The sequence below is a fragment of the Peromyscus leucopus genome, chromosome 16_21, assembly GCF_004664715.2.
Source record: "Peromyscus leucopus breed LL Stock chromosome 16_21, UCI_PerLeu_2.1, whole genome shotgun sequence".
Classification (NCBI taxonomy): Eukaryota; Metazoa; Chordata; class Mammalia; order Rodentia; family Cricetidae; genus Peromyscus; species Peromyscus leucopus.
The window spans coordinates 21,320,573-21,345,846 of record NC_051084.1 but is presented as its reverse complement, the minus strand read 5'-3'; the positions used below and the strand labels follow the sequence as shown (position 1 = coordinate 21,345,846).

At 38.3% G+C, this 25,274-nt stretch overlaps 1 protein-coding gene across 9 annotated transcripts in view; it reads left to right on the top strand.

Annotated features, from left to right (window-relative positions):
* Pcdh15 (protocadherin related 15) overlaps window positions 1-25,274 on the top strand; it is a 1,398,279-nt gene that overhangs the window by 1,356,481 nt on the left and 16,524 nt on the right. For 6 of the 9 annotated variants that reach the window (XM_037199987.1, XM_037199980.1, XM_037199984.1 and 3 more), the window contains 5 exons: window positions 12,349-12,525; window positions 19,371-19,589; window positions 21,708-21,716; window positions 22,270-22,410; window positions 24,551-24,556. In XM_037199987.1, coding sequence (XP_037055882.1) covers window positions 12,349-12,525; window positions 19,371-19,589; window positions 21,708-21,716; window positions 22,270-22,410; window positions 24,551-24,556 — 552 coding nt within the window. The remainder of the gene's footprint in view (window positions 1-12,348; window positions 12,526-19,370; window positions 19,590-21,707; window positions 21,717-22,269; window positions 22,411-24,550; window positions 24,557-25,274) is intronic. The other 3 variants (XM_037199985.1, XM_037199983.1, XM_037199986.1) reach the window with 2 other exon arrangements.

Sequence of the window (25,274 nt, the reverse complement as noted above, 5' to 3'; positions counted from 1 at the left end):
TCTCTAACCCACCCATTCCACAGCAGCTCAGACCCAACCAAGTAAACACACAGAGACTTATATTGCTTACAGACTATATGGCTGTGGCAGGCTTCTTGCTAACTGTTCTTATATCTTATATTAATCCATTTCAATAAATCTATACCTTGCTACGTGGCTCGTGGCTTACTGGCATCTTCACATGCTGCTTGTCATGGCAGCAGCTGGCAGTGTCTCCTTCACTCAGCCTTCCACTTCCCAGAATTCTCCTCTCCTTGTCCCACCTACTTCCTGCCTGGCCACTGGCCAATCAGCGTTTTATTTATTGACTAATCAGAGCAATTTGACATACAGACCATCCCACAGCACTTTTCTGAGCATCAATTTCTGTGAGTTGAAAATGTTTTCTTTTTTTTTTTTTTTTTTTTTTTTTTTTTTGGTTTTTCGAGACAGGGTTTCTCTGTGTAGTTTTGCGCCTTTCCTGGAACTCACTTGGTAGCCCAGGCTGGCCTCGAACTCACAGAGATCCGCCTGCCTCTGCCTCCCGAGTGCTGGGATTAAAGGCGTGCGCCACCACCGCCCGGCTGAAAATGTTTTCTTTAATTTAGAATATAATGTGAGAAGGCATGAGCCTTTAAAACATGAAGGAGGCCAGGCATGGTACTGTATACCTGTAAGTCTAACACTGGGAGGCTGAGGGAGGAGGCTGTGAGTTTAAGGCCACCCAGGAGAACCAAGCAAGACACTTCCAACCTTCAAAAATGGATGAGAGAAGACCTGGAAAAGGAGGGCATAGGTCACAGCTTCTTCCTACTCTTCCCACCACACTTCAAAGTCTATCAGGGTGGTATGAAGCCACTGTGTAACCATGATGGTGATGGGGTGTGTTCTCCATCCTTACACCAGCTCTAAACATTATATCGGCATCACAGATCTGTATTTCTAGCAGCAACACAACAGCATTTCTTCTGGGAGTCCTCATCTCAGGCTCTTATTATAGTAGTATTTGTGTTTTAAATAGATCTATTAATGGTGAGAATTTAAACTTGGGACAATTTTTCTTTTTGTTATTGTTCAGTCATCTTCAATTCATTCTTCTTAGATAAATGCCACAGTTATGCTCTCATTTATTTTTGTTCTGGCTAAGCCTATATGATGTTAAAATATCCTATAATAATGTAAGAAATACAGTCACCCAATATCTTCTTTTCCTGTGTACATGACAATGAGCAAGCACCATTGCTGAAATTTTCAAAATGTTAAATAAATCCTCTGTTAAAACAGTGTAAGCCAGCCGGGCGGTGGTGGCACACGCCTTTAATCCCAGCACTCGGGAGGCAGAGGCAGGCGGATCTCTGTGAGTTCGAGGCCAGCCTGGACTACCAAGTGAGTCCCAGGAAAGGCGCAAAGCTACACAGAGAAACCCTGTCTCGAAAAACCAAAAAAAAAAAAAGTGTAAGCCAGAGGCTGCAGTGAAAACTAGAAAAAATGTCCTGTGACCACAAAAGAGACTTTCAGTGGTACTATCCAGCATGTACTATCATACATCAGTCTTGTAATGCTTATATAAATTTTATGAAGTCAGGATAGTTTTTAGATGTTATTATTGTTATAGGTGTTATAGATAGATGTTAATACTGTTCATACCTGTGTGTCTAAGGCATAGACAAGTGGCTGACACAGGGACAATATGTGTACATGTATAATATATATTTTACATATATATAATAGTTATATTTATTCACACTAAAGAATAGGTAACTGACAATTGATTCTATACATTAAAGAAATATGTCCATCATTACAATATCACATAGAGTATTTCACCATAAAAAATCCTCATTACTCTCACTCATATGCGAATATTTGATAAATGAACACATCACAGGAATTACTGTCAATATTGAGGAAACACACTTATTTCATGCCATTATCTCCATTTCCTCTCACTCACCTGTACATATTCTGAACTTCATACCAAATGCATTCTTTTTCACATTGGAATTCATATTATTAAATTCACAATTTCTGTTATTCATTTTGAAATGTCATTCTCAAAGAACCTATTGTAGGTCATACTACCTAATGATAAAGGTTCATTTTTTTAAATTTTAAAGTGCCAATTGCCTAAAATGTTTTATTTATAGGATTTTGTGGTTAACCTTGTTCTGACTTTGTACATTTTACTTCTATTCTTTGACTATCACTAGAATTTATTAAATTTGTTTTTAAAGACTATTAAAAGGAAATCATGATGATTTTCCATGAGCCTCATTTTCCACCTCTTAGTTAGCATTACTAACATATCCAACTTTATGGTGTATTCTTTACAGTTGAGTTGCTATGAGACATAATTATCACCTAGTCTAGAATATATATTATGATTCAGTCTTAACCTAATACATTCTATGGATTTAAACAGTATGTGTAACCAGAGTTTTAAGAAACAATCCTGGGTTCCTGCAGCCTCAACATGCCAAGTTTGACCAGCCATCCCAATGATGCTGATTAAAGAGATGAATGGTGGAAATCAAAGAGGGGACATTAATTCTATGTGACCATATTGGGAAGAAAAGATAGAGGGGGCCAGTGACCCGCAAGTCTGCTTTCTAGCTGCTGGCAGGAGATTTAGGTTCAAATAGAGAGTCCAAGAAGCATACATAATTAAGCATACTTGCTCAAAGTGTGGTCCAGCACATCACTGACCCCTCATTGTCTCAGTCCTGGGATCCTACAAGGTAATCAGATGAACTGTTACTCTACTAACTGGTGTCATCACCACAGGGGACCAGTCTGGTTGCTAGATGTGTATTTCTGTTGTGTAGTGCAGACTTGCCCTTCTGGATAATTTCCCTCATATGTAGAGGGGTCTGATTCCTCTGAGTTCTTGTTCTTCCTGGACTCTAAGACGATGCTAGCTTAGGACAATGACCTTTATTTTGCCTTCACCCTTGAAGGGAGTTGAGACAGATTTAGACACTCCTTAAGGGATTAAAATGTCTGTGCAGAGTCAAGGAGAGTCTGATCCATAGTTAAGGGGACACACAAAATGAGAGAGGAGATGTCCACCTGTCATTCACTTTTAGGTGCCTTGTAGTCCAAAGTGAGGACTCTGTTCTCATTCACCCTTAGAAAAACCAGTTTCTAAGTGTCTTATTCCAGTGTAATAATTTGTGTCTAACATTTTGCTGTTCCTTCCCTTACCAAATCCCTAGAACACACTTTTTTTTTCTTAATCTGTAGTTTTGTTGGATCCAGAATGAAATGTAAAATTGCTCTTATGCATCTGTAGGCCACATATTATGGACTTAACCAACTTGTGGTTCAAAAATTTAAAAGAAAAACATAATTGATGCTGAACATGTATAGACAAACAAGCCAGTATAGTGGCTGTCTACATGGCACATAACACTGTCATATAGAGATGGTTCAAGTCATTTGGCAAAATGTGGAAAGATTAAATGCAAATACTATGACATTATACAAAAAGAACTTGAAGATCCACAGACTTTGCAATTCCCAAGGAGTTCTAAAACCATCTCCATGGAAACTGAAGGACAATGTTTGGAGTTATTCAGTATGCAGCCTTTTCAAGTTGGCTTCCTTCATAATAACCATCTAAGGTTGCTCCACAGTTTCAGGGCTAGCTAGCTCATTTTATTTTATCACTGAATAGTAAGTGCATGTGTTGCGAGGATGTCACTCTGGATCTTCTCTGCTACCTAATCCTTGTGTTCCCCATCAACACAATTCAGACAAGACACACAGATCTTGGTATAGAAGACAGGCATAGTTTACTCTGGAACAATAGAAGCACACTAGAAGGGTAAGAGAGAGAGCAATGGCCTAGAGAGCACTGTGCTGACCTACATATTTAGTGGGCTTTGCACTATTTCTTAATGTTTCTTGAACAGACAGGTTTCCTGGAGTAAGGCAGCTGGGGGAGGAGGGAGGGTCCTGTCTAGATATTAGCAGCCACATTTGGCTGCTGGTATGCATTATCTTAAGAGAGTAGGGAACACTATCTCTTTGTTCTCTATCAGAAGGTCTTGCCTAGGTAGTAATCTTTTGGACACTCTAGGATGTTTCTCTACTGGGACCAGAAGAAGGACCCAGATCCCATTCTTACATCCAATAATCAAAAAGATGGCCCCTCCCCATTTCAGCTCCTGGTCTTACCTTCAAGTCTGCTAATATCTGAATTAGCTACTTAACAGATGTGCCACAGTTTACTTGTCCAATAGCCTTCTGAAACACACCCTGGTGATTTCTAAGTTTTGGAGTTTCAATTCACAGCAAATTTAATGACTAAACTGATACCTAGAATATAGATTTCTGCCTAAGGCAGTAGCAATTATTGCAACTCTACACAAATGTAAAATATGGGATCCATAGAATTACAAAGACTGAGGGATAGGACAGTGGCTCAAGTCTATGTGACCCTGAAGCAATTAGAAAGGCAAGGGCTTGGCTGTTGCTACCCATTAAAATGACAACACACATACCAGAAGCTCCTAGGTGCTAGAAACCAAATGAGCCAGCTAGCTCTAGCACATAGAGGTGTATGGAAAGACCTTTGAAGATGCAGGATCAGGATGAGAATAGAAATCAGGGTGAACACACTCACCATATGACACCAAAGGCCTGAAAGAAGATTGCCTGCAACAAAAACTGTAAGAATGTGACCCATAAAGCTGGGCAGCAGTGGCGCACACCTTTAATCCCAGCACTTGGAAAGCAGAGCCAGGCGGATCTCTGTGAGTTCGAGGCCAGCCTGGTCTATGGAGCAAGATCCAGGATAGGCACCAAAACTACACAGAGAAACCCTGTCTTGAAAAACCAAAAAAAAAAAAGGAATGTGACCCATGAACAAACTTGCAAGTGTGTGGTCTACTTTAAGTCACTTGGGACTAGGGCAAGGAAAAGAATTCTTCTGTTTTGGGAGGAGTAGTTGAGGCTAGAAAGAAATATATGTGGGAAGAAAACATCAACTAAGACTAGAGAATGTCATACCTTGGTGTTAGCCTATTAAATGGAAGCCCTTTGAAGAGAACTTACATTGGACTGGAAAGTTAAGGGGCTCAGAGAAAGGAGAGAAAACACACAGTTTACTTTTTAAAAGAAAGCATGTTTAGCAAAAGATTAGTTCTGATTGATCAGTGAGAATCAGTTACTTAAGAGACCCAGAAGTGGAAGCAGGGTGTGTGTGGCATTCTCAGAGATAAACGAGGGTCCACCCCTGAATCCTCTCCATGCCATAGTAGAGATGATGGTGGTTTTTAATAAGTAGAGTCTTATATTAGAAAAGGATATAGGACATTTTAACCATCCTTATTATCCAGGAACACAGAACATGGGTAAAATTCAGTATTGTAAGGTATAAAAGGGGATTCTATCTGAACCAACTCATACATTTTCCAAGAATGTATTTAATAAAGTTTTAATTATGCATTATTTGTTTTATGTCTAGGTGGTATTGCTCTATTAAAGGTACCCTTCCTTCCTTTCTTCCTTCCTTCTTCACTCTCCCTCCATCTCCATCTGCATCAACTCCATCCCCATCATCTTCAACCCCACCTTTATCTTTAAATCAAAACAGCTGCCATTATTCTTTTGTACTGTGTGATGAGTTCAGTGGAACTCAAGTATACTTCCAAAAGCAATTCCTTTATAAAGTGAATAGCATGGGAGAGAAAAGGTGGGGCAGGGGTAGTGTGGCTGAAATGTCTTACACATTATTTTAAATCTTGCCCCTTACTAGATATCAAGTTCATACATGCTCCCTAGATGACCTTTGACTCTGCTGGTCTCTCCCTTTATGGTACAGAAAGTGTGTAGCTTGCTTTTGTCCCATGTTTTTGTTTATTTGTTTCATTATCTGTGCTTTTTGTATGACATTCAGGAAAATATTGCTTAGACTAATGCTAAGAGCTTCCTCCCATATGATCTTCTGGTTTCAAGTTTTATATTCTAATCTTTTATCTCCATTTAATTTTGTATGAGATAACCTAATAAAAAGAATGGTCAGGTGACACAAAAAGAGCATTTTCAAAGAAGACACACAAATGGACCACAGCTGCACGAGGCAGATGTTCATCTAACCATCACAAGGACACAAGTCAAGGTCACAGTGAGATACCACCTTGACCCTTTGAGGATGGATATTATTTTTAAAATACCTTCAAAGTAAATTAAAGAAAGTACTGGTGAGGTTCTGCAGCAAGTGGAATAGTTATATATTGTGAATGAGATAAAAAAAAATGGAGCTACTATGAAAAATGTGAAGGAAGTTTCCCAAAATATTTAAAAAACAACCATGTGATCCAACAATACAATATTACTTCCAGGCATCTGCCCCAAAACACTGAATTTAGGACCTCAAAGAGGTGTGTATACTTCACATCCATTATCATATTATAGGAACAAGCGCATATGTGCTCAAGCATACACACACCCACACACATACACACACACACACACACATACACACACACACACACATACACACACAAACACATACACACACACACACACCTATACTAAAGATAAATGTAGAAAATATTTAGTATGTGGATACAGAATATGGGGAAAGAAATACTTTTACAAAATACTTTATCATTTGTAAAACATTTTAGTTTTAACTTTTTTTAGGAAAAGATAGGAAGAACTCAAATTAGTATACATTTCTTACTCATAATATATATTTCATATCAAAACAATTATTCAGAGATTAGTCATTATCACATTTTAAGGGGTATGGTTTCTTTTAGGCTTCATTTATTTGGGGGTCTCTGCAACTATAAAGGAATTAGTGACAGTTTTCTCATTCAACCTGACGTTAAGTTGTATACCATCCTGTGCTGTTCCACTGAAGTTTCCTCTCAGTACAATAATATGCAATCATTGTGTGTATATAAGAAAAATGACCTTGGAACAATATCAAAAAAATGCCTAAGGCAACCAGTAAGTTATACACTACTAAACTAAGTCATTGGGATCCACAGCAAGCTTCTGCAATGTGTTTAACCAAACATTCACATTGTTTGTTTATGACTTATGAATTAACTGTACCAGTGAGAAGTGTGATCTTATTCTAATAATCCCACCAATTAGTTAAATATCTTGAATTGGATCAAAACTAGAGGCTTCCTAATGTAAATGTTTAACCCCAGTCAAATCTTGTGGGACACTCTTTGTCCAGTAAAAACAGAAGGGAATAAAGGCTTTAGTCTGTTTAGTTAGTAACACATAGTTCCATGCAGGAAATGATTTTTTTATTATTTTATTTTAATAATATATATAATTAATAAATTTAACATATTTAATTATAAATATACCATTTAAAGAACTTGAAACTTTGTAAACTTATAATTACTAGTTTTAATATTATGCAACTGATATGTAAAAGAATTGAATACTAAAGCCAAATCTCAGTTCTAGTGCTATGTTACTACTGTCTGTACCCACAAAATATCAAAATCAGTGTGATTTGATGTGGAGGCCCTTCTTATATTTGGTGTGTTTTACATGACTGCTGAGATTTCATTATTATTGTGAGCATAAATCTCTCAGGGAGAAAGAAAATCCTAAAATACAGATCAATATTGCTATTAGTTGAGGCCCCTTTCCCTACCCATCCCTGGCCACTGTAGTCAGATACTCACAGTGTTTGGAAAGTAACTTTCTCCTCTCCATGAGTCTTCCATGTTTTATTTGTTCTTTGGGGGTCTCACTGGAAAGAACCTGGAAAAGTGAAGAAACTAATGAGTGAGATAAATATTACAGAGAACAGTACTCTAACGAGACAGGCATCAAGCATCTGGCCTACAAAAGTTTAAGATCAATCAAGCAAACAAAACATTTCACTATAATTGGCAGCATCTCCTAGCAGGCACTGTTAAACAAATTTCTTCCAAAGTTAAGATCTTGATTTTTTCTTGTAATAAGGGCAAAAATAGCACACACCGGACTCTTAAGGCAATGCATTTTTAATAGAGCAGAAAGTGGGTCAGTTTGATATTTGAAACAAAGTTATTTCTAGATATACCAACATTTGCAAATATGTTGCTCTCCCAAATACTTCAAAGATATATCCCAAAAGAAGCATTAAATCTGCAGATAAATTTAACCAGGATGGTAGCACACACCAATAATCCCAGCACTACTGAGACCAAAGCAGGAGCCAGATTCAAGGAAGTGTGGGCTGCGCACTTTGTTCGGGACAGTTCTCATATAGACCAGATTGTCCAGGGATGACCTTGAGCCTCTGATCTTCCTGCCTCCACCTCCCAAATTTGAGGATTGCAGGCATGTGCATCCATGCCTGGCTTGCATGGGTTTTGTACTGAAGTTTTTTTTGTTTTGTTTTGTTTAATGAAATAGAGTGGGGACTTTAACCATGAGTGTGAAGAGAGAGGGGCACACAGAAAGACACACCCATGGTATAACTGTGGGTTTCTCCAAGAAGAATACTGTGGGTGTACCTGTGGAGGAAACCTGGAAGAATCACATTTACTAGTAATATCAGGGTCCCCTCTTGGGGTTCTTAGTCTTGTTGATTAAAAAAAAAATTAAGAATGGACTCTAAAGGGACGTGAAGGACAATTTTATTGAGTTTAAAGAAAAAAAATACAGTAAATCTTAGCAAGTGGCTGGAAAAGACATGTGGAACAGAAAAGGAGAAATGCTTTGTGGTTTGAGTTAAGCCTGTGTGGAGGCCAGCCACGTGGTCAATATGCAGCCAGCCACAAGGTAGGGTGGGGGATGGGGTGGCTTCAGAGACAAAGAGAAAGCCAGAGCACTAAAGAAAGAACACACTTAAAAGAGAAGAGAAAATGGAGAGTCACACTTTTCTGAGAATTCAGGACAGCAAGCAGACTTGCAAAGCTCTCTCAGCTACTGTGCTAGAAGATGGGAATTCTAGGAAAGAGTTTTCCATCATCTCATTAAAGGGCTATGTAGTCCTCCATTCTCTTCGGCACAGCTGAAGGTATACCCACCATTCCAAGGGGTGATCCCTCAGCCAACTTGCCCAACTGGAATGTAAGGTCTCTACCAAGACTATCTATTCTTTAGACTCCTGGATGTTTTTGGCCTCCAGCCAGGACAAGACCAAGGACATTTTCAACTGATGGCCAAGGACATGAGCCAAGACCCCTATGCTTAAACTGCATGCTTTATCTCTCTCCGGTCCTTCTTATCCTCCTCTCTGTAGAGGTAACCATAGGTGCCATTCCAGGAACTGGGACACTGGCCAAAGCTGACTTCATACTGCTGGGTGGGGTTTTCAGACATGGCAGTTGGGGTCCCCCCTCTAATGGGCCTATCTAGGGGCCTTCAAAGATGCATCATGGTTATATTTGTCTAACAGCCCGGTGTAGGGAGGAAAAGAATCCTTGACTAGTGCCCAGGTAGAGATGTGAAGGAAAAGTAAAGACTGGAGTCATTAACATTACAATTCCAAGGCAGGGAACCAGGAGGAGCCACGATACAGAATGTCTATTAATTGTCCAATCCAAGTCTCTTATAGTCTGTAGCACGAACCCTAATTGGTCTTAATATAAACCCGGAGCCAGATATCAGGGTAAATGCTGAAAGATCAGTGAAGCAGAGCAGCCAGCCACTAGAGAGACTTCTTACCTCTACTGAATCCTCAGCCTGAAAGAGAGTGACTCCTATCTCCTCTGGCCTTATATTCCTTTTCTCTGCCCAGTCATATAGCTTCCTGTCTGCACCTTCCTAGTGCTGGGATTAAAGGTGTGTGCCACCACTGCCTGGCCTCTGTGGCTAACTAGTGGCTTAGATCCACACTCTGATCTTCAGGCAAGCTTTATTTGTTAGATCACAAAGTATCACCATAATAGTCTCTTGAACAGTTGGCAAACATCTCTCTCCTATGTTCTTCCTCAGTTTTCCTTTAGTTTCAAAGGCTGAATTCAAAAGTTTTGGGCCAAGAATCTGCTTTAGGTACTTTGAAAACTATTGGAGTAGCCAGAATTGCAGTGTGAGGTCCCTCCCAGATGGCTTCTAGAGAAGAAGAGAAAGAATAAATTTAATCATCATTTGGTTTTTAAGTTTAAGTAACAGTATTTGTTTTTAAAGTTTAAGTAACAGTAGACCTATCCTTATTTTTTGTAGTAAGTAGGTGCTGCAGTATTAAATTGAGTCAGTCATGGGACCTTATATCTGGGACTCTTTTAATCAATATCATTAGTGAGAAATAGTTGTCTAAATAACATCTTATGGATTTAAGTCTAATATTTAGGGAGCATAATCCCCTGGACTGTTATAGAAACATACCAATTATTTTAATCTTTGGTTATACTTTCTTTTTGGGTATTTGAAATCAGGAAAGTAGAGAAGAAAATTAACCATCTCTTTTACAACTAAGGCCAGTTGTGTGTCTGGTCCTCAGGGGTGAGTGGGGCTTAGAAGGAGCCTCTGACTCATTTAGGTTTCCATTTACCAGTTCTTCCATCTGAGTGAGAAGGAGTTAAGGGTCCTGCTTGGATGTAGCTCCACTTGAAAGCACTGAGGAGAATTTCCTATATTGTAGATACTGGTAAGAGTCTCTGCCAAAGGAAGTCTCAGTGGCCTCCCTGAATAAGAGGCTAGGTGACACCCAAGAGTTACCAGACAATTTTAGAGATGCCCCCATAGTCCCGTGGTATCTAGTTAACCTTGGAGGGTGAGGGCCGAATGTTCTTCTGTTTAAGCCCTGTATCCATATTAGATAGGCCTCTACTAACTGTGGTTACCACTCATCCAGGAGGTCAGTTAGGCCAGTCTGGCACTTTTAACCACTGTATAATATTTACATAAAGTTTGCACAAAAAAACCAAAACATTTAGAAAGGAACTTTGATTAGATATACATTATTTTCTTTTAAAGCTGGTCTTTGTAAGTGCCACTATGAACAGATCAATAATTTAAGATAATTCCATTGATTTAAGTAGGTTGAACTTTGACCCAAGAGGTTTTAATATCATATGTTATGTAATCCCTACATTTCCTCTTTTATGTGCCTATAAAACTCTCCCATACCTTTGGGGCTTGACTAAGATCGAATCTTTGGCCTTGTCTATGCTCTTCTTGCTTCTCCCCATCTGCTGTTTGCACTCACTCCAAATGAAAAGCAAGACTGCAGTAGATCATTCTCTGACCTCTACAAAGAATGAAAAGATATTTTACTGTCTTGTGTTTTCTATGGGGTTTTCCTGGGAACATATAAAGCCTCATAGCATGATAATATGCTTGAAGGCAATATTATTACATTATGTTATATATGTATATTGGATTTAAATTTCTTTTAACAAGATAGTAATTTTTGTTAATCTCGCTATGTCTCACAGTAACATAAAAGGACATAAAATGAAAGAAAATCAGTAAATTGGAGAGAAATCTGTTGAAAAGATGTAAGAATGAAAATATTTTGGGTAAAAAAGGGTCTCTGCATGAAAAGACTGTTCTATGGATTGGGTTTTAAGTCAACCTGTGTTGTGTACTGATACCCTATCTCAAAAGAAATTGACAAGTATGGTTATTGTTAATACATTTACATTTAAATATAAGACTTTAATATATACTCTAATGTTCTCTACAAGTGTTAGTGATATAATGTTTTAATAATAAAGAAGTTCTTAAAGAAATTCCCATTTATAGAAATATAGAAAACAACAAATATTAATAATAGTTATTTTCAACTAAGATCAAGTCACAGAACTAGAAAAATCTATAATTTCTAAGAAATTATCTAATGACTAACATCATTTCTTTCTTTTCTACCAACTATTTCTTTTTCTGTAGAAGATGATAACACCCCTTTTAAATTTTTATATTTATCCTAACTAGTTTCTGAGACATTCGGGAAATAAACTTGTAAGCTCACCAAACATGTGTACATTCTTCCGTTGTGACCATGTTCTGAGGATCTTTATATCCTTGGGAAAACAGATGTCCTATTCCTCCACTGTAGCATGTTGTTAGTGTCACCTACTCCTGTAGAGGTGCCAATTTATGATACCAGAAGCATGAGTGGAGAGTCCCAGTGTCCTGTGGCTTCTTTAAAGCAGGGTGTACAATACAGCTGGCATTTCCCATGAGCCAGGTAAACATTCAAATGATATCATAAATTCAGAACTTGAGACTTAAATAGCACGTGGTTGATAACCTCTTGCACCTATTCATCCTCCAACATCATTGAGAGTGGAATGCTGAAACCTAGTATAGACTTTCTCCAATGGTTCATACATAGTAAACATGAGCAGACACCATCTGTCATTTTCTAAATGTCATTTCAGGTTGAGACCGTTTTTTTCATCCTTGCTAAGTCCATCAGAATGTCATATCTATGTGTTATTTTATATGTAGGATTTTGGATCGCTATGTTCAGGAGCAGATTCCTGGTGCCAAGGTTGTGGTAGAGTCCATAGGTGCCCGTCGTCATGGAGATGCCTTCTCCCTAGAAGACTATAGCAAGTGCGACCTGACTGTCTATGCCATTGACCCCCAGACCAACAGAGCCATCGACAGAAACGAGCTTTTTAAGTAAGTGGGGTTTTTTTATTTTATTATAGTAAGCTATGCAGTAATAGTAGCATCTATACCTGATTCTTATTTAAGAATAATTGAAGTTTAAAAGCCACTGAGGTGTTGTTGAAAGTAAAATCAGAGGCAGGTATAGTATCCTCACACATAGTTTCCAAGTTCTGCATGGGTTGGACTTAGGTCAGAAACCTGGGCAGCAGGAGTCAGATAAAGTCAGGAGCCAGAAGAAAGTCATAGGCACTTCACACTGCTGATGCAAGACACTGGCTAACAGACTGCGGTGGAGGTGGTTGCCTGACAATGACTTCAGCAGGTTTGAAGGATAGAAGAAACTGTGTCTTCTTACAACGCTATTGTAACAGAGGGGGAAAAGCGTCTGATGTCCTTCTGACTTAGGAAGGCTTAGTTAAGAGAAAATCACTGTCATGTAGGTCTATATTATAGGTGATAGCTGAATCCACAGAGAAAGGAAAGGGGTCGGGGATGAAGAGGGAAAGGAAGGAAGAGGAGGACAAGGAAGAGGAGGAAGAAGAGGAGAGGAGAGAAAGGCTGAAATCTGAAATAGAATGTTATTACATAGTTTTCATTGGCTGTGAATCTGCTCTAATTCTGAGGCTGTATCCAGATTTTTGCTGGACTTTAGTGACACCTAGTGTCCTGAACATTGTCGGGAAGAAATTAAAACTAAGTCCCATATAAACACAATTCCTAGTCCGATCTAGACTTTCAGGGTGGTGCATACATTCTTTCTGACAGTTGTTCTTCTTTTTTTTTTTTTTTGTGGTTTTTCAAGTCAGGGTTTCTCTGTGTAGCTTTGTGCCTCTCCTGGAACTCACTTGGTAGCCCAGGCTGGCCTCGAACTCACCGAGATCCGCCTGCCTCTGCCTCCCGAGGGCTGGGATTAAAGGCATGCGCCACCACCGCCCGGCCAGACAGTTGTTCTTAATACATCTTTCCATAGTTTTTTTTATCTATCAGTCTCCTTTTCTATATAAATTTGTTCTGATTTTGATAATAAATTTAGGATTTTAGAAAAAGTACATCTGTGTCTTACAGATGTTAAATGGTGGAAAAGACTAAAATGATTCGAGTATGATTTCAACTGCATTCATGAGCAATTTAGAATAAAATATCTGAGTGCAAACCACAAAAGATATGGAAAACGAAAATAATTTTTTGAAGAGATAAAATTTGGCATTTAGAATTTTGCAAAGCTCCTATCTGAGAAACACTAGCCTTTTAAAACCTATGAATTTTTCATAGATATTTTATAACTTATTTCCAAACACAAACACTCACAGCCCAAGACTAAAAATACAGTTACTAACATTAAAACTATGGGAATGGAAATTAAACCTTAAAAGTTATACCAAGATATTATAATTGTTGCTTAACACCCAGCCAAGGGCAGGTTATTCTCTCAGTTTCTAAGAATCCGAGGATGTTGGTTCTTTGGTCCAAAGATAAGAAAGAAAACGAGTAATAATAATCAGCTAGTAATAATAATCAGCAAATTTATTACCAGAGCTCTGGGCATAATGTCTGTCTCTGGCTATGAACCCCCATTAAGATATAGATATATATTTAATATTACTATATTTTATTATTATACACTATATGTCATGAGCATGTATATATTATATAATTTTGTTCTATATAATTCTACATAGTTATTTGTTGCTATATATAATTATATGTAATTATAAAATATAGTGTATATTATATATCTTAAAATATATTTTTATATTAATATGTACATATATATGAGAAAGAGGATAGAGAGGAGATATAGGAGTCACACATACACAAGCATTTTAATTATCATATCATAGTGTAGAAATTTTTAGTTAAAATAATAGGTAGCATCCACACTGCACCCTCACCCCTGGGCTCCACAGTAGGGCCCACAGTCCTGGGAGCTTTACTCGAGGCCAGCGTGGTCCTAGGGACTTCAGGAAAGACACCGCCCACCGTGTCCAAATCTCTGTAAGCTTGTCCAACAGCCCTCCCCTGGGCCCCGTATCCTGGCCTACTACTTTGGAAGAAGTCTTTATCAGAGGCCAGGCAGGATCGAGGGACCACAGGTAAGACACCGCCCACCACCAGCTTACATTCCGTGAAACCCACCCAATAACCCCAGAACTGCACCCCCTCCCCTGGGCTCCATATTAGGGCCCACAGCCCTGGCAGCCTATGGGAGGCCAGGCTGGTCCTAGGAACCCCAGGGAAGACACTGCCCATCACACACAAAGCCCCTTTAAAGGCGGCCCAGCAACTCCAGACTGCACATACACACCCTACCCTGCCTATGGCTCCATATCCTGGTCTACAACTTTGGAAGAAGACTTCTGCTTTCAGAGGCCAGGATAAACTAGGGACCCCAGGTCTACAACGTCAAAAAGAGACTAGCTTTATTGGAGCACAGGCAGGATCCAGGGACCCCAGCCTCAGCAGCTGTACCAGAGGCCAGGCTGGTCCTAGGGACCCCAGAGGCAAGATCAGATCCAAGATCCCAAGCTTGCCACCCCTTCTCTGGGCTCCATATTCTGCTCTACAATTTTGGGAAGACTTCAGCTTTACCAGAGGCCATGTAGGACCTAGGAACCCCCCTCCCCCAAACCCCAGAAGGACATCCCAATACACCTGAAGACATGCTAGTCACCACAACCTTTGGCCATTTAGGCCAGAAGACCAGAAAGGAATAAGAAATCAAGGAACAAAATACCCATCTAAAAAGACAAATGCAAAAATCAACACCTAGACCAATCCACTGCCTAAACGCCAGTATAAGAACACAATCAATAATAGAAAAGGCAATATGGCATCACCAGAGCCCAACTATCCTACAACAGCAAGACCTGAACAAGCCAACACAGCTGAAACACAAGAAAATGACCTTTAAAATGACTTTATGAAGATGATAGAGGCCCTTAAAGAGGATATAAACAAATCCCTTAAAGAAATTGGGGGGAGACAAAAAAAAATCGAAGAAATTAATAAATTCCTAAAAGCAAGCCAAGAAAAACAAACAAACAGATAAAGAAAACTGTTCAAGACCTGAAAATGGAAATAGAAGCAATAAAGAAAATACAAACAGAGGGATCCTGGAGATGGAAAATCCGGGTAAGCAAACAGAAATACAGATGCAAGCATCACCAACAGAATATAAGAGGTGGAAGAGAGAATCTCGGGCATTGAAGATACAATAAAGGAAGTAGATTCATCGGTCAAAGAAAATGTTAAACCTAAAAATCTTTCTAACACAAAACATTCAGGAAATCTGGAACACTATGAAAAGACCAAATATGAGAATAATAGGAATAGAAGAAGGAGAAGAAACCCAATTCACAAACTCAGAGAATATATTTAACAAAATCATAGAAGAAAAATTTCCCAACCTAGATAGGACATGCCTATAAAGGTACAAGAAGCTTACAGAACACCAAATAGATTGGGTCAGAAAAGAAAATTCCTTCACCACATAATAGTCAAAACATTAAACATCCAGAACAAAGAAAAAATTTAAAAGCAGCAAAGAAATAAAGGCCAAATAACATATAAAGGCAGTCCTATTAGAATCACACCCAACTTCTCTACAGAGACCCTAAAATCTAGAAAAACCTTGGCTGACTGATGTCTTGCAAACTATAGGAGACCATGGATGCCCAGCCCAGACTACTATATCCAGGAAAACTGTCGATCATCATAGATGGAGAAAACAAGATATTTCATGACAATGTCAAATTTAAACAATATCTATTCACAAACCTAGCCCTACAAAAGGTACTAGAAGGAAAACTCCAACCCTAGGAAGTTAACTACACCCACAAAAACAGAGGCAATAGATAATCTCACACCAGCAAAACCCAAAGAAGGGAAATACACACACACACACACACACACACACACACACACACACACGCATGCATACGCACACACACACACACACACTAACAACAACAACAATATAGCAGGAATTAACAATCATTGGTCATTAATACCCCTCAATATCAATAGACCCAATTTGCCAATAAAAAGACTCAGGCTAACAGGTTGGATATGAAAACAGGATCCATACAAGAAACACACCTCATCATTAAAGATAGACAGTACCTCAGAGTAAAGGGCTGGAAAGATTTTTCCAATCAAATGGACCAAAGTGTAGCTATTGCAGTATCTAACAAAATAGACTTCCAACCAAAATTAATCAAAAGAGATGGAGAAGGGCATTTTTTATTCACCAAAGGAAAAATCCATCAAGATGATGTCTCAATTCTGAACATGTATGTCCCAAATGAAAGGGCACTCACATTTGTAAAAGTAACATTACTAAAGCTTAAATCAGATATTGAACCCTACACAATAATAGTAAGAGACTTTAACACCCTACTCTCATCAATGAACAGGTCATCCAGACAGAAACTAAACAGAAATAACAGACATTATGACTCAAATGGGCCTTACAGATATCTTCAGAACAGTTCACCAAAACACAAAAGAATATACCTTCTTCTCAGAACCTTATGGAACCTTCTCCAAAATTGACCATATACTCAGCCCCAAAGCAAGCCTCAACAGATAAAAGTAAAATTTAATGAAATGACCCCCTGTATCTTATCAAAACATCATGATTTCAAGCTTAATTTCAACAACAGAAACAACAGAAAGCCTACAAACTTATGGGAAGTGAACAACTTTCTATTGAGTTACCCCTGGGTCAAGGAAGAAGTACAGAAAAAAGTTAAGACTTCCTAGAATTCAGTGAAAATGAATGCATGATATACCCAAACTTATGGGACACAATGAAAGCAGTTCTAAGAGGGAAGTTCATAGCACTTAGTGCCTTCATGAATAATTTAGAGAGATCTCATACTAGCGACCTAACAGCACACCTGAAAGCTCTAGAAAAAAAAAAAGCAAACTCACCTAGTAGGAGTAGATGCCAGGGAATAATTAAATTGAGGGTTGAAATAAAAAAAAAATAGAAACAAAGAGAACAATACAAAGAATCAATGAAACAAAGAGTTGGTTCTTTGAGAAAATCAACAGAATAGACAAACCTTACCCAAACTAATAAAGAGACAGAATGAGAATATCCAAATCAACAAAATCAGAAATGAAAAGGGGGGCATAACAACAGACAGTGAGGAAATCCAGAAAATCATTAGGTCATACTCCAAAGACCTGTGTGTGACAAAATTGGAAAATCTAAAAGAAATTGACAAATTTGATGCCTACCACTCACCAAAGTTAAATCAAGATCAGATTAACAATTTAAATAGACTGATAATCCCTAAGGAAATTAAAATTCTCCCAACCAAAAAAGCCCAGGGCCAGATGGTTTTAATGCAGACTTCTACTAGGCATTCAAAGAAGAGCTAATACTATTACTCTTCAAATTATTCCACACAATATAAACAGTAAGAACATTGCCAAATTCTCTCTGTAAAGCCCCAGTGAAGACTCAGCAAAGAAAAAGAATTACAGACGAATTTCATTCATGAATGTAGATACAAAAATACTCAATAAAATACTTGCAAACTGAATTCAAGAACACATCAAAAAGATCATCCACCATGACCAAGTATGCTTCATTGCAGAGATACAAGGATAGTTCAACATTTGAAAATTTTGTCAATGCAGGTCCACCATATAAACAAACTGGCCATCTCCTGTGACCAAATTGGTGCCTGACCCGATTGCCATCAGAGGGGTATTGTCCAGCAAATGATGGAAATGGGTGCAGACCCATGACCAAACATTGGGCGGAGTTAGGGGAATCCGGCAGAAGAGGAGGAGAGGGGATTGTGGGAACCAGAGGGGTCAGGGACACCACAAGAAGGCTCACAGATTCAACTGGCCTAGGCTCATGGGGGTTCACAGAGACTGAACTGATGACCACGGAGCCTGCATGGGCCTGACCTGGGCACTCTGTGTGTGTTACAGTTGTGTAGCTTGGTTCTCTTATGGGACTTCTAACAGTGGGAACAGGGGCTGTCTCCAACCCTTTTACAGATGTTTGGGATCACCTTGCACAGCTTCAATGCATGGGGAGGTGCTAAGTCTTACTGCAACTTGATATGCCATGTGTTATTGATACTCATGGGATACTTGCCCTTTCCTGATCAGAGATGGAGGGAGAGTGGATTGGGGTGGGATTACCACTGTATGCCACTATACTCAGCTTCTATTTTTCTTTGTTTAATTGGCATATAAAAACCATAACTTCACACTCTTTCTGTGTATCCTGTCATGAATAAGGATAAACCTGTTGATCTCCCTAAACTTTAATATGTATTTACTGCGACGGTGTTCACAATCCTTTCTTCTTGCTTTTTGGGGTCAACAGTGTATATTTACGATCAGCAGTTTCCTTTCTTGTTGCTATAATAAAGTAACTCTGAAAAAACCAACGTAAAGGTGGGGAAAGTTTACTTGGCTCACAATACCAAATTATAGACCCTCAGTGATTGTAGTCACAGAAGCTGGATATGGACAGTGCATCCACAGTCGGAAGAGTAACCAACACACATGTACTGTGCTCACTATCTCCCTTTGTATCATCCAGTATCCCAGGTCTAAAGAACAGTGCCACCCACCGTGGGCAGGTCTTCCCTTCCCAATGTAATCAGGACAGTCCCTTACAGACACTCTCAGAGGCTAACCTTAACCTAGACAATTCCTCACAGGCATTGCTTCCCAGGTCTTGAGTTAATACTACTAACCCTCACATGCAGTTTGCATATTAAATTCAAAATATCAAAAGACTTCAAAGATAAATTTTAATTTCGAATTGACTCCGCTCCTCTAACCTAATTAGTTTTCCCATTTGTCTCACCATCAAGATTCCTGGATGGCAAACTGCTCGATATCAATAAAGACTTCCAGCCTTATTATGGGGAAGGAGGCCGCATTCTGGAGATCCGGACTCCTGAGGCGGTGACAAGTATCAAGAAGCGAGGAGAAAGCTTAGGGTACACGGAAGGAGCCTTGCTGGCCTTGGCCTTCATCATCATCCTCTGCTGCATCCCAGCCATCTTGGTTGTCTTAGTGAGCTACCGACAGTGAGTATGGGGGACGCTAAGCAGATATTCTCAGGAAGGTATTCAGGAAGCTACCTGGTAAAGTAGCTTTTGTGGTGCAAAATGTTGATGGTGTAACTGTTCCATCACTGTGTTTTTCCACTTGTACCAAAGCGCCTTCCTCAAATGCAACACTGCAGACTATATACATTTCTTAGCGTCCTTTGCTCCTAATAAGTCTTTGCTCACAAGACTATTTTCTTCCCGGCTTTGTACATTCGTTTCTGTGGGTCAAAAGCTCCCGAGAAAATCCCCTAGAGAGAAAGCAGAACGAGATGATAGCAGAGTCGCTCCTCGCCCAGTTTCATGGAAAAGATGGCAGGGTCTCTAACCTGGCTAGATATGGTCATGTTAGTTGTTCCGTCGTTTCATTTTATTTTTTGTTTCTTTTATTCCTTATAGTTATGTTTTCCTTTATGAAGACAATGCAGTGTTAGCAAAATCATGGTACTCTCAACACCACACCTGTGGCCTTTGACATGGCTTCTCTCTTCCCGGCACCCTTGCTAGAGTACAGTTTGTCATAAATGCAATGGCTGGATAGAGTTAGTCTTTTCTCTTACTACATACAGTAAACTACGCTTGTTTTGGATTATCTATATGTGAAAACTATTTAATATCTATGAAGCAGTCAAGGAATTTAAGTATTTAAAGTATCTGCAACTGAAGTAAGAAAGGAATACATTGGACCTAATACCAGGTATGAGAAATTAGTAGTATGTCCCTGCTGACAGCCATTTAAAAAAATGAAGAGTTGATTGAAAGGAGAAGTAGCCCTTAGGGTGCCACAAAAAGTAAATAGTGGACAATTGCAAAAAATTTTATACATACTTGACATAACAAACACTAAGAAATAATTGTAGAAAAGCTAAGTTATTCATTATTTAAAATACCTACAGGGAAAGCATTAAGATGTTCCTAATGTATTCTTACACTGAAACCTTTCTCTACTAATTTGCTTTTCTTTGCTGTGATAAAACACTGATCAACACCAACCTGGGGAAGAAAGAGATGATTTGGTTTATAGATCATAATCCATAACCAAAGGAAACCAGGACTGAAGTTCAAGAGAGGAACCTTGAAGCAGGACCTGAAGCAGAGGCAATGGAGGAGTTCTGCCTACTTGCTTGCTTCTAGGCTGCAGTCTTTCTTAGAAAGACAAGCATACATTCTCAGGACTGTCACCGTACACCAAGAGCTGAGCTCTCCCTCATTAATCAAGAAAACGTCCCATAAACTTACCTATGTGCAATCTGATGGAAGCATTTTCCAATTGAGGTTCTTTCTTCCCAAATGTTGCTAACTTGTGAGAAGCTGAAAAAATAAAACAGCACCCACAAGTCAGTTTGATAGAAGCAATTCCTCAATGAGTTTCCCTCATCCCAGGGGTGTCAAGTTGACACACAAAACTAGGTCATCATACCTTTTTTTCAATCACTAAATCACTTTCTATTAAATTGAATGCAATGAGTTAGTTCCAACTTGAAATGTTCCAAGTGAAGATGTTAAGTGGATAATTTCATAACGAAGGTCATCTGAAGCTGCAAACATAACATTTGGGTTGATACAAGCTAAGATTGTTTTCTTAGCCAATTGATTATTATATTAAATCTGAAGTTCCTCATAAACAGTACTGAAAAAAATCACTCAGACATCAATCTAGTGTTAATTTCCACATTTATTCTGTGGTGTTCTTTCTCTATTTCATTCAACTGTTCCTCAAAGGAGTGTATCATATTCTGACATCAGTAAAATCAATATTCCTCCAATGGACTAAACAAACAACTTTTTATAAATATCAGGTCATCCTCAAGTTTCCATTTTCTTCTGAGAATTGAAACTCACAGATGTGTGTTTTAATACAGTTTTTCTTACTCCCTTCAGTTTACCTATTTTTCTTTGTGGTGAATGTTTTAATAACTTGTAAGTCTCTACTAATTCACTCACCAAATTGAAGTTCTTCCTTTCCCTGCTACTGTGACATTAAGAGATTAATCAGTAAATTGTTCATAATTGACAGCAAATCACATTATAAAGCCATGAGTACAGTATTTCTAATGCCGCTCTCTCTTCTTCTTACACACTGCTTTCCAAAAACAGGTTTAAAGTGTAAGTATAATTATGAATGTTTTTGCACATGAATTTATGTAATAGAAAATGAGAAATCACAGATCCTATTGATCAAGTAGTCATACCATCCTAAACTGTGTATTATTTTCTTAGCACTTATTTGAGCTTAAGATTTTGAGGTGTGTGTGTGTGTGTGTGTGTGTGTGTGTGTTTAAGCTGATTTTAGACCATTTGTTATAACAGTAACATGAAAGGTAAGGTGTGTTCTAATCATTTCTGCAATTTTAAGAAAGACGTTGAATACTGTCTGTGACACTTAAAATCACAAATCACCTCTAACACCTGTATCATGGACATTAGGAGAAATCAACTTAATTTGAAAATACTTCCGTGAATTCTATTGTTTATTCAAGGAGCAAATGTTTACATATTGAACATGAGGCTGTTCTGTTATATCAGTTTATTAGTTCAAATATTTGTGAATAATTTAAGCGGGTCCCGCGGATGACAGACCTCGTTATTAAAACAATAGCCTGTTGATTGTTTGTGGTTTCTAAACTGAGTTTCACAAGACACCCTTACTCTACTCAAGACGCCAGGCTGAGTGCACCAAGACAGCAAGAATCCAGTCTGCCATGCCTGCTGCCAAGCCTGCAGCCCCTGTACCTGCCGCACCCCCACCGCCACCACCCCCAGGGGCACATCTCTATGAGGAGCTGGGAGAGAGCGCCATGTGAGTAACAGAGGGGAACGGCTGCTTTGGGGTGGGGTGGATGCTCTGAGTGAAGTTGGTTCCAAGCCTCTGTGGAAATGCAGCTGTAAGCCTATTACACTTACACGCTATCATTTATTATTAAGTCGAAAATAGTTGAAAAGTTAAGTTGGAAAACTGTAGCCAAAAATAAAAAGCAAACAGGTCAAGAGAAAAAAAAGAAAATTACAGAAAAACATATATTTTGTTAAAAAAAAAAAAGCGATATCCATGTTAGGACACAACTACAGAATGGAGTTTAGATATTATATTTAATCTCCCAATCTTAATGATATTGGGACGATTCCCTGAACAAAATTATAGATTTTAAAAAAGCAACCAGGGAGCAGATTTTAGTAAATCCAAATGGTAAGATGGTAATTCCTGGATTGAGATGGGGGGGGGGAGAAAACAAAATAAAAACAAAAAGAAAACAAAAAAACCCTCCCAATTGACAACCAAATTCTGTAGTTTAAAATCAGACATTCTTAAGATGCTGTTGTAGGATATTATATGAAGGAAAACTTCAATCTGAACTATTCAAAGGCACAGTGTGCTCTGAACAGTTTGCTCACTGTACTGCTCAGAGGCGGCTGTGGTCACCACCTCTGCCCTGTGGAATTTCTAAGCAATTTTAAGCCAGACATTTTGACAGAACTTGTTAATGTATGCCTGAGACTTCACAACTGTTTCTGTCAAATGATCCAACCCACACAGTCTGACGTGATTTAACTTGTATTATAATTATTATGAAACTTCAAGAGCAACTACTTTGGGGCATGATAAGCAACCAAGTATACTATACAATTTTGAAGAGAGCTAAACTCAGGAAACTTCATTATTAGTGACTAAAACCATGTATCTTTTATGTTTCTAGCATTTACTCACAATAGTAAAGTGAGTCTCAAAAATCATGAAAATTGCTTCTACTGGAAAAACCAGTTTAGACAGAGGCATGAATAGTATATGCAGTATCAGTAATAGTATACATGAAGAATACTGTAAAATGTATATGGGTGCCATTTTAGTGTTGTATAAATATAAGTAATACATAAGATCTAATAGACGGTATATACATCCTATGTACGACGAAGTTAAAGCAAAATTTACAGCACAGCATTCTATTTGCACACAGGATTCATTCCTTAAGTGTGTGTTTCCACCTCTTTCATAGTCTACAATTATCACCCTCATTGAATTACTGGTGAAGTAGGAATTGAGCCAACATGAGTTGATTCTCTGAATATACTGAGCAGCTCTTCCCAGACACAATGTTCAGATTTAAAAAAAAAAAAAAAAAAAAAAAGGCATTAGTGTGAAGTTGGCAGTATTTACATATGCGAACAATAGCTGATCCACTTTTACAAAAGCAGGTTGAATGCAGCAGCATCTGCAGTCAGTGGAGTTTGGGGAGGGTAAATTTCAGCTCACAGTCTTTAAGGTCTATTTGCACTAGAAGAATTGCAATAGATTTTTCAATTATGTACTGAAACATTTTAACTCTGAACCTTATCTCATTTTTAGAAATGCTTCATTTTTCAATGAAAATGGTTTTTAATAAGGATTGTAGCAAGCTACAAAATAAACCAGCTCCAAGGGAATTATTACCAAATATTTTTTTAAAGAAAAACCAAATCTTCACATAGTAATAACTTCATGTAAATTTAACACTCTATAACAATACTCATCTAGTACTTGATACATTTTCTTTCTTCCCCAAACCAGTACCATCTACCTAATATAGTGCACACTAACCAGTTTTTAAAGTTGACACATTCATGATTCTTGGTATTATTGAAAATTTCTGTTTCATGATTAAGATAACCCATGTTTCACAAAGATAAATTCTACATATCTACAGCAAATAGATTGTTAGATAAAAATCCTACAGGATAAGACACTGGAGTCAATGCCACAAGGTTTTATCTGAAACATTATTAGATTTTATTCTCATGAATAAAAGGAAAGAAAAAAATTTTTAGAACATGCATTTTTCTCTCTTGGATGTGTGTATTGTTTAAAGCAAGTGTCTGTGAGTATTGCATAATCGCCTCAAATTAATGACAGCTAAAACTTTTTTCCCCTGCCACATGTTTTCTCTTTCTCACCTGTGGACACATAGGCATAAGTAAGTAAATAATATCATTCTAATAAAAGGCTGCTAGAAAGTAGATGCAGGGGATGGATTGAGCAGTATGATTGTCTGCACGCTGGTCCTCATCTGTCACGATGTAGGCGTTCGTGTTTAAAAGGAAATGATTTCATCCTCCCTGCCTAGCTTCCTGCTGATGTGACAGTGCTCATATACACCAGGGAAGATTTCAAAAGTATCTTTATCATTATTTCACATATAGAGTTCTTTTGATCATAGGTGTCATCTGTGATTCCATAGATCGCTTCTTCCAAAACTAATGGCTATATAATATCAAGTTAAATGATATCTGATGTGCTTTTAAAATAGCTTTCCAAGCGTAGGAAAGACAAAAGTCCTTGTTGTCTGCTTTTGATCCAGTTGTCCATACTTTCTAAATTACTCAGATTGGCTGATAATCGGGGCCCCTTGTGAGCATGCATGTTGTTGTCATCAAATTTCAAACTTACATGTCATTTTATTGCCTAATCTATTACCCCATTCTGAATAACTATTTCTTACTCAAAATATTTATGTTTTAATTTATATTAAGATATATACCTATATATGTTTTAATGTCAAACATTAAACAACTAACAAAATTAATTTGCTGTTAGACTTTAGCTTGAGGGCAAACTTAATCAGGGGCTATGTAAAGTACATGTCACCTAGCCTTTCAGAAGGAAGGTCCCAATGCTTATAGTTCAGGCCCTGG